Source organism: Notechis scutatus, chromosome 6 (genome assembly GCF_049901735.1).
Source record: "Notechis scutatus isolate UNSWTSFEM ecotype Mainland chromosome 6, rNotScu1.2, whole genome shotgun sequence".
NCBI lineage: Eukaryota > Metazoa > Chordata > Lepidosauria > Squamata > Elapidae > Notechis > Notechis scutatus.
Window position 1 is genome coordinate 55,088,040 of NC_142014.1, and position 16,827 is coordinate 55,104,866.

At 39.5% G+C, this 16,827-nt stretch overlaps 1 protein-coding gene across 1 annotated transcript; it reads left to right on the forward strand.

The window, feature by feature from the left end:
• The first annotated feature begins 2,077 nt into the window (after positions 1-2,077).
• On the forward strand, positions 2,078-12,737 carry PVALB (parvalbumin). The gene is made up of 4 exons (XM_026692882.2): positions 2,078-2,276; positions 9,266-9,398; positions 11,529-11,638; positions 12,528-12,737. The coding sequence occupies exons 1-4, from the start codon at positions 2,216-2,218 to the stop codon at positions 12,554-12,556; spliced, it is 333 nt and encodes a 110-aa protein (XP_026548667.2). The 5' UTR covers positions 2,078-2,215; the 3' UTR covers positions 12,557-12,737.
• The last annotated feature ends 4,090 nt before the right edge of the window (positions 12,738-16,827 follow it).

A 16,827-nucleotide genomic window follows, 5' to 3' on the forward strand; every position in this document is an offset into this window, starting at 1 on the left:
AGCTTTTTGGGCTGCTGCAGCACACTGCTGGCTCATATTTAGCTGGTTGTCCACTAAGACTCCAAGATCTCTCTCAAAGTTACTGCTAATTGAGCCTGGTTTCACCCAGTCTATATGTGAACTTTTGTTTTTTCTTGCCTAAGTGTAGGATTTTACTTTTCTCTACATTGAATTTCATTTTGTTAGATATGGGCTAGTGTTCTAGTCTCTCAAGATCCATCTGGATCTTGAGCCTATCTTCTTGGGTGTTAGCTATTCCTGCCAGCTTAGTATCATCTGCAAATTTGGTAAGTTCCCCTTCTATTCCCTCGTCTAAGTCGTTAATGAAGATATTGAAGAGTACTGGGCCTACGACAGAACCTTTGAACAAACGTTTGAACAAAAGTTTGAACAAACTCAAGCTGTCCTTAAAATGAAATCAAAAGGGGTATTTGTAACTTATTTTATTTAAAGTACGACATGTGGCTCATGTGAAAGAAGCCACTCTGGGGAGGATGCTGCCTTAGAATATGAAGGACCAACTATAGAAGGGAAATACATCCTATATCCAGGTTATAGATGTTTGAGAAGCAAAAGCGTAAGATCTAGTAAAACAAATCTATCAGATTTTTGAATCTGATTGGTTTCTATCATGTAGTTGAATATGGTTTCAAGAGTTAACCTTTTGGACAGTCTTGCTCCCATACATATTTCCCTGCAGTTCCTTCCATCTATTTTCCTTCCATTACTAGAAATAATCCATTAAAGGAGGAGAAGCAGGGAAGACGGGGGGCAAGTATCTTGGACAGAGTTGGGGAAGCTAGGCGGAGCCCGTCCTCTAAAAACCCGAAGGGTGGGGAAATAAGCAAAGGCTACTACATATGGAAGGCAACCTCTTCTGGCCTATGAAGCAAAAGTGAGGTGGCTGCACAATGCAAGTCTTGTCTGGAGCAACAAAGAAGAGCGAATGCAAGACATGCCCTGCCTCCTGCTGCCCTCCCCCCCACCGCAGTACTTAATTCACAATACCAAAAAAAAGGTGAATGGAGAGGTACAGCTCTGCATGCGGGAATTGGGAAAGCCTCCCTCCTCTTTAGAACTAGGCACTGAGGGGGGTGGGTTTCTTATTTACAGGGCGGGAGTCTAGTCGGGAGTTCATTCATTGGGTGACCTTGGGCGAATTCCTTCTGCTGTCTAGGAGTCTGCCTTGAGGATGAATGCCGAGACTAGGAAGGAAGGAAGGAAGGAAGGAAGGAAGGAAGGAAGGGGAAGGGGAAGGGGAAGGGGAAGGGAAGGGAAGGGAAGGGAAGGGAAGGAAGGAAGGAAGGAAGGAAGGAAGGAAGGAAGGAAGGAAGGAAGGAAGGAAGGAAGGAAGGAAGGGAAGGGAAGGGAAGGGAAGGGAGGGAGGGAGGGGAGGAAGGAAGGAAGGAAGGAAGGAAGGAAGGAAGGGGAAGGAAGGGAAGGGAAGGGAAGGAGGGAGGGAGGAAGGAAGGAAGGGGAAGGGAAGGAGGGAGGGAGGGAGGAAGGAAGGAAGGAAGGAAGGAAGGGGAAGGGAAGGGAAGGGAAGGGAAGGGAGGGAGGAAGGAAGGAAGGAAGGAAGGAAGGAAGAAAGGAAGGAAGGAAGGAAGGAAGGAAGGAAGGAAGAACTTAGCTATTTCTTTGCAAGGATCTTCCGGGCTCGGATGAAAGATAGGAGCGATTTTACAACCAGTCCCTTATTATTATTATTATTATTATTATTATTATTATTATTATTATTATTATTATTATTATTATTATTATTATTATTATTATTATTATTATTATTATTATTTAGTGCTGGTTTGGCATTGGCCCGTTTTTTCTGCTGCACTGCTTCCCCACCACCCCCTCTCACCCCCCTCCCGTTTCTCCGTGCCCTAAATGGCTATTTCCCCAGCCCAGACAAAACAAAGTCTTGATTCTTGACCGGGTCTTGGTCCTTGTTGCAAAGTGGCGCGCCTGGCCGAGCGACCCGCAGCACTGTCCTCGGCGCGCGTCTCGCCGTCCTTCTGCTGCTGCTGCTGCTGCTGCTGCTGCTGGCAGCGGTGGTGGCTGGCACGGGTCCAGCTTTATCCCGGTGTGCCATCCCCGCCCAGCACTGCAGCTCTGGTCATATGAGCAAAACCGAGGAGAAAGGCACTTTGCCCCCTCCCCCTCCACCTGAAGTCTTTCCTTGCACTTTCTCTCCCACTCTTTCCCCCAAACAGTTGCGAGGATGGCGATGGCTGACTTGTTCGCCGGCGAGGAGATCAAGAAGATGTTGAGAGCCTTTGCGGGTGAGCCTTTCCAACGGGGCAGGAGGGCTGGGAGCAGGGGAAGGTGCCCGCGTTGCTGAAAAGTGGAGCTCAAGCAGGAAGAGAGGGGATCGGAGGCGCGGGGAGAAGGGAGGGGGGGCTGGGTGCCCAGCCAAAGCGGGCACAGGCGGGAAGAGTCCGGGGACGAGTCTCCCTGCGCCAACTTCCTTGAGCGGAAAGGCGACGGCTGTGCTGCGCTAGCAGAGACCGCACGTTTTATCAGCCCGAGGAAGAGAGTCCAAAGGAAGTTTCTGGCTTTACCCTTCAGCCAGGGACACCTAGTTAGATCTTTTGCACTGCAGCTCCCGCAAAGTCGAACTCTACGACCCGGGCATAGAAAAGTTGCCATGCCACAAACCTGGAGAATGCAAGGTTGCCACTTTAGCAATATCCCCCTCTGCTTCCCTATCTTTCCAAGAGTTTCAATTTCTTGTCATAGACTTGGTTTATTTATTTATTTTACTTGCTTTCTTTTTTTAAAGGAGGGGGGGGAGGAAAGCAATTACTTTCAATGAAGTCTCTTACAGATTACAGATTAACAGAGTTGGAAGGGATCTTGTAGGTCATCTAGTCCAACCCCTCCCCCCTAAAGCAGGAAACCCCACACCATTTCTGACCAATGGCAATCCAGTCTCTTCTTGAAAGCATACAAGGGCAGAAGGAGGATATGAATGGTCAAATTTCCTTGCAAGTTTCCATATTTGATGCCGGCACCTAGTGATTAGTTTTTGTCCCTAAATGGGGATTCTGGACACAATAGATGCCCCCTTGCGACCATGAGCTCAAGGGGCAGAAAGGTCAGGTTAAAACACAACCGGGCCCAGGGTCAGCTTATTCTACTTCTTCTGGGGGAGGGGGAAGGAATCCACAGAGGTCTGATGCAAGAAAGAAGAATGGCAAGCTCCCACACATTGCCAGCTGCATCAGAAAGATTATTTCTCCTGGTGTTGCTCAGCATGCAAACCACATCCACTGAATTTCCTTCTAGCAAGGATGTAAAAGATCTCATCTCCTGCCTTCTTCGATATCTGGCCACACTAATCTCTCCAATTCTCCCTTTATTGAACATGTCTTCGATGTATATGTTCCTTTGCTATTATACGCATCACTATACCTTGGTAATACAATTATTCTTCCTTAGTTTGCTTCTGTTGTATGAACTTTTAAGTCACACAGTTCTCTGGGAAATTCCATATAACTTCAGTGTGCCCAGACTGCAGATGGCTGTACTACTGTCAAGTAATACCATTAGGCATGGCTGAACATAGAACTGTTTGGTTTAGCATTATGAAATCTGGTGCCCTCCAAATATATTGGACTGCATGGTCAACATTGTCTGTTTGGCATAGCCTTCTTTTTCCCCAAAATCTGGATTAGTTTACCTAGAAGACAAATCTGGATTAAAAATCTCATTCAAGCAAGCCCTTGCTATTTCACCCAAGTTTTTCAGGGCTCTTCACTTCTATGGGATTTTATTTTTCTCTGTATTATACTTATATCCCAACTTTTTTTTCTTTTTACAGTTCAGGGTGTGTATGTAATGTCCCTTTTTCCTGTTCTCCCCACAACAGCAATCCTGTGAGGTAGGTTGGGTTGAGGGAGTGAATGATCCAAAGCCATCCACAAGGCTAGAACTTAGAGTCTTACAGTTTTGCTCCAGTATCTTAAAGTACTGTCCCAAGCCAGCTCTCTGGAATTGTCACTCTCTCAAACCATCTGATATCATATGGTTGAGACAGGAATGAGCAGACTTCAAACTTATAAAATCCACTTTATTTTTTGCAAAAAAAAAACAACAACCCCCAAAACCTATGATCTATGAATCAACCCCAAATAAAAGCATAGCAGCTTGACGGCTAGACATATGCTTGCAATTTAAAAAATTCTTAACCCATGAATTTATTTTCAGCAACACGGCTGAATTCACAGTTTAGTTATGGAATGGTTTTTCTTCATCCCCTCAACTGGGGAAGAGGAGCCTGTTTATTCTGAGAGGCAGAAATCTGATCATTCCACCAAAAAAAAAAAGAGAGAGAGAAATGGGCTTCTAATTGTCCAGTCATGGGCTAATATATGCTTCTCTGTGTATATTTGCTTAATGCAAGCAACCAGCTAAATTGTGTCCTTCCCCCTTTTACTTAAACACTGCAATTTTTGTGTGATTTTTGCTGTGACCTTGGATAAATGCCCTGAATGAAACAGTAGCACTTGCACAAGGAAAGTGTGCCATAGAACAGATTCCTCCTGGAGTGGACTGATTTCCAACTCACATCTTCCTCTTTTTTCTGTTCATTGATTTCCTCTAAATTTTCATGCAGTGCCAGAAAAAGAAATCTGTCCAAATGAAAGACATTGCCAATCAGAGCACTTCTTAAAGTCACTGTATCAGATTTCCCCATTACCTCTCCTGGATGTAAAAACCAAGGTGACAATTATTATTTCAGTATTTAAACTCAGCCATTTAAACTCTTGAGGATTATCATCAATATTATTAATGTTGTTCTTACTGTTGTTGTGTGAGGGGTGTGTGTGTGAGAGAGAGGGGGGGGGAGAGGGGGAGAGAGAGAGAGGCTCATGTCACGGCTGTGATATAGTACAAAGCCTGTTTTATAGCAGTCTCCTAAATAATATCTCACCACCTCCATGCGCACTGTGAGATAATTTATACAAAATATACACTGGAGAAAACCTTAAACAAATCGTTATTTGTCAACCCCTTTTAATTATAGCCTTCCCTTCTGTTTAGGATGCAGACAGCAATGTTAAAATATGGAAATTAAGGAAACAGTCTTCTGAACTCTTGACTGACAATGGGAAATTCTCCCATGATTATTTTTTTCCTGCTACAGAATGGTGGTTAAAATATCTGTTGCCTTGTCTTCTCTCATTTTCTTGAAACTATACTTCTTTTCTTGTAGAACTCTGCCAATGCCCTGGACATCCATTGGACTTCAGAAAAATTCCTCTCTTGTTCTCTGGGCTATAACCAGGCCACTGAACTGCTAGATCCTGTATCCGCGCGCGCGCACACACACACACACACACACACACACCCAAAAAACCCTTAAATTCTTTGCTTGATGTTTAAAGTACTTCTTTTGTTACAATCTGAAGTGTCTTGAATCTTTTGGGTGAAACTGTGAATATCATGCAATCATGAATATATTAATCTCCTGTGTTACATCTAGTTTAGTCCTCATTTGCAAAAGTTCACAGTTGGGACATATCTGTAGACTGAAGGGAGGGGGAGAGAGACAGAGAGATGAGAGACAGAGAAAGAGGAAGAGAAGTGATTATCTTTCAGCATCTTAGGCTGGTTTCCTGGTCAGGTCCTAAAATGTAGCTGAAGGCAAATTAGGTTACCTGGATGACTTTGGGTCAGTCAGCCTCTTGTGGCAGAGCTCACACCTCTCAGGATGGTTGCAGTGGGAAAATAGGAAATAAAAGCATTAATTATGCTTGGATTTTGTAAAATACAGTTGGAATATAAATCTGTTAATAATTATAACATCATTACTACATCTGGCTTTAATAAGTAAACAAAAAATAAAACAAAAAGGTGAAATATCAGCTGTAAATACCATGGAGCAGGGATCTTTACTGCAAATGGTACAATTACCATGTTGGCACATTGGTTAGAAGGCAGCATTGCAGACTAATTTTGCTGACTACCAACTGTCAGAAATTCGGTAGTTCGATTCTCACCAGCTCAACATTGATCCTTCCATCCTTCCAGTATTAGGGTCGGTATTAGAAGACCCAGATTGTTGGGGGCAATAAGTTGACTCTGTAAACCACTTAGAAAGGGCTGTAAAGCACTGTGAAAACACTATGTAAGTCTAAATGCTAAATAATTCAGAATGACAATACATATATGCCCTGGTCAACAGATGGTGGGTTCTTACAATTCCCATTTTAACACTATCTTAACCCTCTTCCTTCTTAAAAACTAAATGCTATATTTGCATCCTTTTTGGTTTGAGGTTCCCTACTATGCTTTTCAAAATACCACAAAAATAGTCTTGTTGTCTCCATTATGGCTGTGCAATGCTTCACAAATAATTTGGAGATGGTGCTTCTAGCAAGGTAGAAGATGAAAATAAGTATTCAATAGACAACAGCAATTCTTCAAAGCAACCACATCATTTCCTAGGATTGTGAAGGTGCCCTCTGTGGTTGTGGTCTGATCTTTGGAAAAGACATGGCTGCTTTACAGAACTGAAGATAGGTGTTATCTTCATAATCCTGCGGGCAGCGAAGCACCTTTTGAAACCACATCCAAAGACTACTCCCTGATATTCATAGGCTCATTTTCCCAACTGCAGTTTCAATTGGCATGAGGATGTAACTGCAACCTAATGGTCTCTTTTGTTCACATAATGTGGCCACATCTAATTTGTAGGGTAATCAATTTGCAGTCATCCCTTGGCAGTCCCAATTAAAAGCAGTTTTATTTCATATAAAGTGACAAGGTCTTGCTATAATAAGATAGGTACAATCCATGCCTGTGTTCAAAGCAATTAGATAAGAAGCTTTGCTTCTGGAGTTGTCACAAGTGTGTATCTATCTATGTACATCTATATGGTCATCTATTCACTATCTAGTCCATGATGCTTTCCAAGTGAATACGCCAGCATTTTGTGTTATGTAAAATACTAGGTACTCCTACAAATAAAACAAGGAAGAAAAGCAAGGAGCAAAGTGAATTTTTACAAGGGTAGAAAGCAGGAGATGGTGAGTTCAAGTCCCACCTTAGCCACGAAAGCCAGCTGGGTGACTTTGGGCCAATCACTCTCTCTCAACCACACCCACCTCAAAGGGTTGTTGTTATGAGGAAACAGGAGGAGGAAGGTGTGTTGGACATGTTCACTGGCTTGAACTATTTGCAAAAATAATAAAGATAGGATACAAATGAGCAATAGAATAAATAAATATTAGTGACAGATTACACACAGCAGCATCAATTTTGTTTGTTATAGTCACCTACCTAACCTAATTTTTGCATTCTTCCTGCCAACAGATGACCTTGACTTGGTGATGTCTTACACTATTGAGTTAAAAGTACTATCCATCCATCCGTTCATCCATCCATCCATGAATCATAAACTTTGTTGCTTCCATTGCCAGTCCCTATCCTGTATCCACTGCATCTGTCTCAAATCACTGCCAAACACTATTGGGTTATTTATGAGCATGCCCATCATTAAAGGAAACAGGTTCACAGTTATTTGCTCTATCTTGCCTGCTTCCTGTTTCAACCAGTGGGAAAAGATACAGCAACCAGGGCTCACTAAGAGGAATGGGATTGGTTTGCCCTCAACACTTTGCAAGGCCTGTCCAGCCTAGCTTTTCTAACACTTTTGCACAAGTTGATCGTCTCCCTGGGTGGGTGGGTGGGAGGGAGGGAGGGAATCAGTCCTAGAAAGTAGGGAGGTAGGGCAAAAGCATAGAGAGAATGCTGGATAGTGACTACAGGGAAGAGAGTTAGCCTGCACTTCCCAGTACTCCCCAAATATACTTATCATCATTTCTAGCAGTCGGATAGAGCTTTCTAGATTTATGCTCTGCTGTAATATCCTTACAATACCAACAAAGTCATATCAGCCATCACTTCCTTCTCTTTTCTCTTGAATACATGTTCCACCACAGGATTGCTATTGCTCAGCAGTGGAAGCAATAGATCAGAGATGCAAGAAATTTCTTGTTCACTGTATATGATCTATATGATCACTGTATAGCTATACCATATCTTCACAAAGTTCTGTTCTCAATCAACACATTATTTACATAAATCTTATTTATATAAATGTCATTATTTACATACATTTCATGGTGTTTCTCTCTCTGATTCTCCTGAGTAGTGCATGCCTGGATCCCATTTTCAAGCACTATAGTCACAGAATGGGACAATTTACTGTGGCCGACTCTCCACAGCTAGCCCTCCATGGCCAACTCACCATGGGCCAACTCTCCTTGGCCAACTTGCCGCGGGACAAGAATCACACTAATATATTTTTAAAAATGGTGAAATAGAATAGAATGGTGGAAAAGAAAGGATGCCAAAGGAGAGACAAATTAAATGTGAATGACAAAAATTAAAATAATGCTTTAATGATTTTAAATAATTGAATTGTTGGATTGTCCTGTGAAGAGTTGGCCCATGATGAGTTGGCCTTGGTGAGTGGTCCCACAGTGAGGACCGTGGCAAATTGACTGTGGCAAGACCGTCATGGCTATAGTGATGCTCAGGTTTCTGCAGGTATCTCCTAGCCTGCAGACCTTGGATAATTTGAGTAATGCAGTGAAGTGGAGGAAGACAAATGACATAGAAGCCCATTACTACTATCTGTCATGTGGAAATAATACAAATAATTTATTTTAAAACAGTATTTAAAACAGTATTTAGTGTACTATATTTTTATTTACTACTATTGACTAGTTGTTTGACAGCTGCTTTGGGAAGATTGCTGTCCTCAAAAAAAGGAGATCAAGCTATCAATCAATAACAAAGAAAACCAAACCGCTCAAGGGCAAAGTAATGGCACAGGGTGTAGCACATAAAGTTAATGTTTGGCTACCCTAGATTAACAGGGTCTCCTCTTACAAAATATATATATGCATGTAGATTGGCTTTCTGCAATCTGTATGGGAAGCTGCAGTCCCACATATCTGGAAGAAACTAGAATAAGCAAGGCTGAAATAGGTACTAAGATTTGGTCATTTTTGGTTACAATGTTATTTACATTTGGTGGGTGAACTATCTCCACTGAGAAGTATTCTATTTTCAATTATTGGCTCAAGCTAGGATGGCACTCATTGGCATAGTTAAATCACCTAACATTGCTTTCCCCCAAAAATGAACAATCATGCATCAATCATTTGCTCCTACACTGTGAAAATGAATGGACCATGTCTTCTACAAAAGGGGAAAAAATGCTCATGCAAACTGAATTCTGTTCATTTTCCTGCAGCTACCAATTCTTTTGACTACAAGAAATTCTTTGAGATATTGGGATTGAAAAATAAAAGCCTCCAAGAACTGAAAATGTTTTTTAGCATTCTGGATACAGATAAAAATGGCTATCTTGAAACCGGTGAAATACAGTAAGCAAAGATTAATATTCCTTTCATAATATGTACCAATTGAAATGTGCTATATGCTAGTAATGTGGAATACAGATTGATTTTTTTGACACTGTCTGACTACTAGTAGAAAAATGCAGACATAGTTGACAATCTCCCACAATTCTAGCCATACTGAAAGTATAGCTATCTATACTACTCTGTTACTAATAAATCAGATGTACTATTCTCATTAAAGAAATAAAATCAGAACGGAAACTGAATCTAAAATTCTGAACTGAATTAAATGTTATTCCTAATACAAAATCTAACTAGCTTGCAGGGCAGGGCAGTAGAGGAGAAAATGTTAATGTTATGTTAAAGAATACAATCTATGTTATACATATGAGCAAATCATGGAATTGTCCAACCCCATCATCATCCCCAACTGCCAAAGGAGAGGGAGGTATGTCATTTGGGGAGCTCTGATGATCACGATTTTCTATTTCTGAAACTAATTGTAGACAGTTTTACATGTTTGCATATTGGTTTTTAACTTGTTTTTTTTACCTGTTAAGAACCACTAAGAATTACTTAGATGAGATGGGCAGACATAAAAATCAAATAAATCAAAATAATAAATTTCCCTCCAGCCCATCAAACAGGTAAAATCTATTCTTTATTTGTGTTGACTTTTCAAACATTTCTCATGATGTTCAACTAAAATCTATTCTGCTGAAACCTAACTCCATTAAATCTATTCTGGTTTTAAGTCCATTAAGAGTCCATCTACTCTTTTCTGTGGAAAAATTCTGTAGGGCAGCTTCAAACCAATAGAGCTTGAATTACAGATACTGAGAATAGATTCAAATAACCACTATAGCATCTGAAATTGTGCTTTTTTCTAGTTGCATTCTCTTCCTTGTTAAGTACCAAACATGTGACAATGTCTTTTCTAGGCAAATTTAAGGTCATTCATTCAAGGTTTCCCCCCCTCTAGTCTTGTACTAGAACACAAATATAAACTAAAGAGAAAGCACATAAATCTAGACAAGTCAGAAAGGAAGATGCTGAGGGTGATGACTAGGAATTAATGGCATCGTTTCCCTTAAGAATTAAGTGGATGGCTTAAACATGAGAATACAGTAGTCCAGGAATATTCTTCAGTTCATGAATGTGTCAGAAGTATACTTTCTCGTCAAACCACTTTGCATTCTGCTGTAATCCATTCCACTTGAACCAAAGGTGTTTTTCTAAAAGGCAACTGGACTTTCTTGAGGTTTTTTTTTCTTGAAGATGTTTTGCTTCTCATCCAAGAAGCTTCTTCAGTTCATGAAGAACTAAATGGATGAGAAGTGAAACATTTTTAAGCAAAAACCAAAAAAGTTCAGTTGTCTTTGGAAAAGCACTTTTGGGACAACCATGACCTGGATAATTGAGAATCTCCACAGACATTCCACTTGAATATCCATTTTCCATGAAGATGACCTTCAGGACTATGTAGAAATTTGAGGTGGTCCAAAATGAAGGAGAGTGATCTTTATTGGGTGATGACTTCTGCAAACACAAGGCATTTGTCCTATGAAGTTCAGCTGCTGCCATTAGTTCCAGGGTGGTCGGTCATTAAAGTCCTCTGTACTTTAGGCTTCACACACAAAACAACCTGTCTCATTCCTTATATGACCTCCCTCCTCAATAAGCTAAGATACACAGAAATAATTTTGGGGGGAAACTAGACTATACAAATAAGATGTATTTTAAAAATCAATTTCATTTTATGACTAAGCCTGAATTTAGTACAGACTACCTATACCTGTCTACTAGATACATTACACTGAAGCCTTTCATTGTCAATTTAAAATCCTTTTCATTCTGCCTGGATTTGTACAAGATTTAATTTCCGTTACATCTTTTAGTTCCATTTCAATTTGCGTGGATTTTTCTTTATAACAATACATTTTGTTTCTTTCTGTTGTTCAAGCATTCAGAAGTTACTGACTCTTAAGATCCAGATGAGATTAGCTTTTATATTTTTTCAGTTTTCTCCCCAAAACTAATTTTTACCATTTTTTGAAAGAAAATAAAAGTCTATATGTATATAACAAATATAAATGTTTATAAAACCATTACTTCTGCAATCAGTTCTTCTGTTCTTTTCCTTTCCATTCACAGGGTGATGTTGCAGATTTTTTCCCCCAATAGCAGGCATCTCACTGAAAAAGAAACCCAGGAATTCATGGGTGCTGGAGATAAAGATGAGGATGGCAAAATAGGTATTGATGGTAAGTTTGCTGTCCTGGACAAATCAACTTTCATACCTGAAAAGTAAATAACCTGATTATAATAACCTGATTATAATAATATAAATAACCTCATTATGCATTCAAAGACAGCGATAAAGTCTTAAGGGGCTGTTCAGACCATTGAGCCTTATCCCTTGTTTGGTCCAGAAATCCAAATTATAGTATCTCCCAAATACTATAATTTAGATTTCAGAGTATTTGAGCGGTTGCAGTGAAAAGGTTTGACCCCTCTCTCATGAAATGGTTCTACTATTAAGGTGTTTCTGTGTCAATAGATATGTACAGCTTCAGTTTATCAATTACTTTAGTCAACAAAGTGTTGCTCTAATCCCATTTTCTCAAGGCTAAATATTAGGCCTACAAGTGACAGGCCAGGTTGGTTTGTGATGAACCACTTTACCAGAGGCAAGCAATGCAATTCTCCCTGAGATAACACAATTTCTTTCAAAGAGGCACTTCCTGTCAGCTCACAAATCTTTCCAAACTGATGCTCTCCAGAAATGTTAGGATTACATCTCCTGAAATTCCTAATCAGCAACGCAGCCACAGATGGTTGAGAATGATAATATCTAGGAATATAAAAACATAAGAAGCTGCTTTATAAGTTTCATCCTTGGTCCATCTATCCTAGTATAGTCAACACTAACTCAGATCTGGTGTTGTTAGATGGGTTGATGTTTTCCCATTCCTATCTGGACAGTGTAGAAATTGAATATGAGACAACCTTCTGCACAGGAAATGCATGATCTATCCCTTACCTCTCGATTGCTGTGGGACAGGGAAACCAACAGTGTTGGTTGCATCTGCCACAGCTATCTCTTTTGTATATTAATTATTTATTTCCTTCTCATTTTTATCGTTCTTCCAGAATTTATCATCCTGGTGAATCAATCATAAAGGTTTGGAATCATCTGAATCCTTATCATTTATCACCTGATTCCACTTGTTTGTATGGGCCTCTTTTATTCTCCACCTGTTCATCTATCTTGTTCTATACTTCAACTGTCTGCTGCAGTCCTGTAACTCTGTAAATGTGCTGGAAATGCTCTTAAAATAATAAAGGTCACATCAATCTGGACTCTCTTCTCGTTGCTTCTCTTATGTTGTTTTGGCATGAAGGGGAAGGGACACTATGAAAGGATTGGGAAGACAATATTTCAATAAAGGTATATTGCAAGCGTGCCTAATTTAATCTCATCATATCTTGTTATTGCTTTCTGGCAAGACTGACTTTTTTTCCAGAAACTTTCCTGCACATGTACACATACACGTGTTCATGGGAACTTTACAAATCTACAGTGACAGCAGTTACAAAACTTTAACAGCCAATTCCTTTAAGTGAAATTGTCACAATACTTTACAATATTTCTTACCTGCCTCGGATTTTGCTTATTTACAAAAATGATAGATGAATATTCATATATTCAGAAAATTATGTATGTCTGGAAGATACCTTATACACAGCCTTTGCAACTATTTCAACCAAAGGCAGTCAGACTGGTTCTAGAATGGACAATAGGGCATGTCTTGCTGGCAGTGCCAGTAAGTAGCCTGTATGGGAAACAAAATGAATCATACTACTTCCCAAAAATTCAGATGAACAGAAAAGAGATAGCTTCACTCAGATTTTTCTGCAGTTAATACCATTCCTGCCTTAGGGGGGAAAATGCTGTAGAATTTAGCCTCCCAAAGCAACATAAACTTATTCTAGATCTTATCCATTGCAAGAGAAGTTTTCATGTGAAACCCTGCCCAACTATTTTTCTTTCTCCTGAATCTTTGCTACTCTCTGTAGCAAATTTCTGACACTGTGAACTATTATCAGAAACTGAGAACTGCCTGTTATTTCCTCTAGATATTTCTGCTCACTGTTGCTTATGTCCTGTTCACCTCCTGAATGGACTACTGTAATGTCTATGGAGATTCTCAGTCATCCAGGTCATGGTTGTCCCAAAGGTGCTTTTTCAAGAGGCAATTGGATTGTCTGGTTTTTCTTTGAAGATGTTTCGCTTCTCATCCAAGAAGCTTTTTCAGCTGAAGAGGAAAGAAAATTTACTCTACTGTAATTTACTCTACATGGGGTTGCCCTTGAAGAATATTTTGAAGTATTTTGAAGCTTCAAAATGTGGTACAAAATACAGTGCAGTTACGAGTGCCTCAAAAAAGGCACATTATGAAACCTGTTACAGTTGTCAGTTTGCTTCCAGGACGGTTTAAGATCCTGTTCTGACCTTTAAAGCACTACATGGCATGGGATTGACTCTTCCCTATTACATTTACCTGTTCCATCAGCCAGGTAGGAAGGGCAAATGATGGGTCCTGTCTGCTAAGAAGTTTTTCTAATGGGATCCAGGAAGTGAGACTTTTCTGCCTTTTCTGTTGTAGCACTCACCCTGTGGAACATCTTACCTTGACAAGCGATTGGGCTCATCCCTACTGAACCTCTAGAAGGCCCTTGGTTTAATCAGCAGGCCCATGATCTCTTGAGAACAGGAAGCTGGCAAGATGACTTTGTATATGAGTTTTTAAAGTTCTCCTGTGCCTTATTATATGCATGTTTTATTGTTTTAATGTATTTTTTTTTTATTGTATGCTGACCAGAATCATAGTCGTGAGATGGGTGACTACATAAATCTAATAAATAAAGCAAGCAAGCAAGCAAGCAAGAAATCTCTTTCCAACCCTCACTCAGAAATGAATATAACTTTCATATGTATTCACCGAGACAATATAAAAGGCAATGCATTTTTAACTCTTGCAAGGAAGAGGAATTTAGCAACTTTGAATTTAGCAACTTTGGACCTTGTCAAAACAGCTTCCTTCCTTAGGATGGCTTGTACTCTTTGTACAATGACGTCCTGCTTCCTAGATAGTGCATCTTAGTTGCAGTCCTTCTGTATAACTTCAGTTCTTCCCTTCTACCTTTGCCCCAGGGAGCTTGCATATATTACATTCTTGATCGAAAAAAGAATGGAACTGAGATTGTGTTATAACATGGTTGTCCAACTTTTTGGCTTGCCTGGGCTGCATTGAGTGAAGAGGAATTGTTTTGGGTCACATATAAAATATATAATATAGTTAATGTATTTAATTAACACATTTCCTTTATTTTTTATAATCTTGTGGGGCCACATTATTAGTTCTGCAGAGCCATATTACAGCCCATGGGCTGCAGGTAGGTGATATCTATGTTAGAATATGGAATAAAGCAAGGTTTAAGTGTAGGAAGTTATGGATGTTATGGATACCATCAAAACTGTATGCGCCTCATCTGTGCATTTTAGGACATTATTAGACCTAGGACATTCAATTCAATGAAAGCAGGAGTCTGAAACTCCTTGGCTCCTTCTACTTAGATTATAGCAGAGCTTCTCAGCTGTGATTGTGATTTTCTCAGAGCCTTTTCTAACTAGGTTTTTCAAGAGGTTGCTGGGAATACCAAGAGACTTTGATTAAGAAAATAAACTTTGTTTTGCACTTTGCACAAACTTTGCATGGCACACTATGTTGGCAAGGACTTGCAGTGGTGGGAATTTTACATGCCATGATTCAGCTGCTAATCTGTCACTTTTCTATTGCTGTAAATATTGTAAAATGTGGATTGTCTAGGTTAGAAATTAATTGTATTGTGATGTTTTCATATTCCAACAGAAGAGAATATATGTAGCTCAGGACTGAACTGTGGAAACCTTAGTGCTCTCTGAGCTTGGTTGTTTGTTTGCAGACATTTCATTAGCCAATTAGATAATATCTGATGATCGGTACCTCAGCTTATGTTACTTAGTAGGGTAATGAAACACCTGCAAGCAAATAACTAAGCTCAGAGAACACCAATGTTTGGAGAGTTTTCATATTTTCTGCAATTTGCAAGCAGAGGTTCCCTGAGAATTGAACATTATTTCAAGGTTTCCTCTATGGCAAAAAAAATTGAGAAAAGCTGTTGTAGGAGGCTATATGTAAAACCAAGGAGCTATCAGATCACTGGACAACCAAGTGGGCATGATGCAGACTTCTACAGAGGTCTGAATAGCAGTTGCAGGGAAAGCTTATGTGTAATATTAAAGGTGGGGGGAAATTCAAAGTGATTTATCTTGATCTGATTTTCTTTTTACACTTCAAAAATTGGCGTTTTAACAGGGGTATGTAGATTTTTCATATCCACTGTAACTCTTTTCTACAATAGTTCCAGACATTCAGAAAGTTATTGGTGTTTTTCTATCACATGATACTGGAACAAATCAAGCTATAAACTTGGAATAGTTTAGTAAACTGGGAATGTGGCCATTGAGAAGAACCGGTCACTGCAAATTTTGCAGAACAAATTAAGATGAATGGAGTGGATAGAGATAAAGGAATCTCTCTTACTGTTTGCATACCCATCTATCAGCTGGGGAAGGAGATATATTTTTTAAATTAAGACAGAAACGTCATCTTTTTTCGGATTAAATCACATTGTATTTACATGTAAAATGCATTCATCCAAAAATGGATGATGTAAGTATTAACATTACTTTAATGTCACCTACCACCACAATGTTCTTTCTCAATGATTTCTGCTGCCTCACTTTTGAGAAATACTACACATATTAGCATGTATTTTACTAAATACTGTAGTTCACTTTCCATTAATTTTCAGCAATTAGTGGGATTTTATTTTTCAGTTCAGTTCTCATCTATGTAATTCTGGGACAGGATGAGAAAGTATTAGGAAATAGTTTCTGGACTCTATGGAACAAATACATATAGTAAAGCCACAAGGGCAATAATATATCCTCCAGTTTAAAATAATAGCTATGGATAAAGATTACCATGAATCAATAGGGGGACATATAAAATTCCATTGGATTGTCAGCCAAGAAGTAATTGCATTGCCCAGACAATTCATTTATCTGCCATCATATCTACAATGTAATATATGCACAATACAGAAGAGTTATCTGAATATTAGCAGTAATATATAATACTATTCAGAAATCATTCCCCAAACTAGGGGTGAAATCTATGGTGGAAACAGTGCTAATGTCACCACTGAATATTTTGATTTATATGCTACGTATTCAAAAACCCAGACCACTTTCCTTCTGTCTAACCTCAGTAGATTACCATGGCATCAAATAAGTTCAAATCAATGCACATTGCCTTGAACTCCATGAAAGAATAACAAATAC

Bases quoted from the DNA above. Each gene is read 5' to 3' on its own strand.
- PVALB (XM_026692882.2), top strand. From the start codon at position 2,216: ATGGCGATGGCTGACTTGTTCGCCGGCGAGGAGATCAAGAAGATGTTG. The intron at 2,277-9,265 runs GTGAGCCTTTCC...ATTTTCCTGCAG, and splicing joins GATGTTGAGAGCCTTTGCGG to CTACCAATTCTTTTGACTAC. The intron at 9,399-11,528 runs GTAAGCAAAGAT...TTCCATTCACAG, and splicing joins CTTGAAACCGGTGAAATACA to GGTGATGTTGCAGATTTTTT.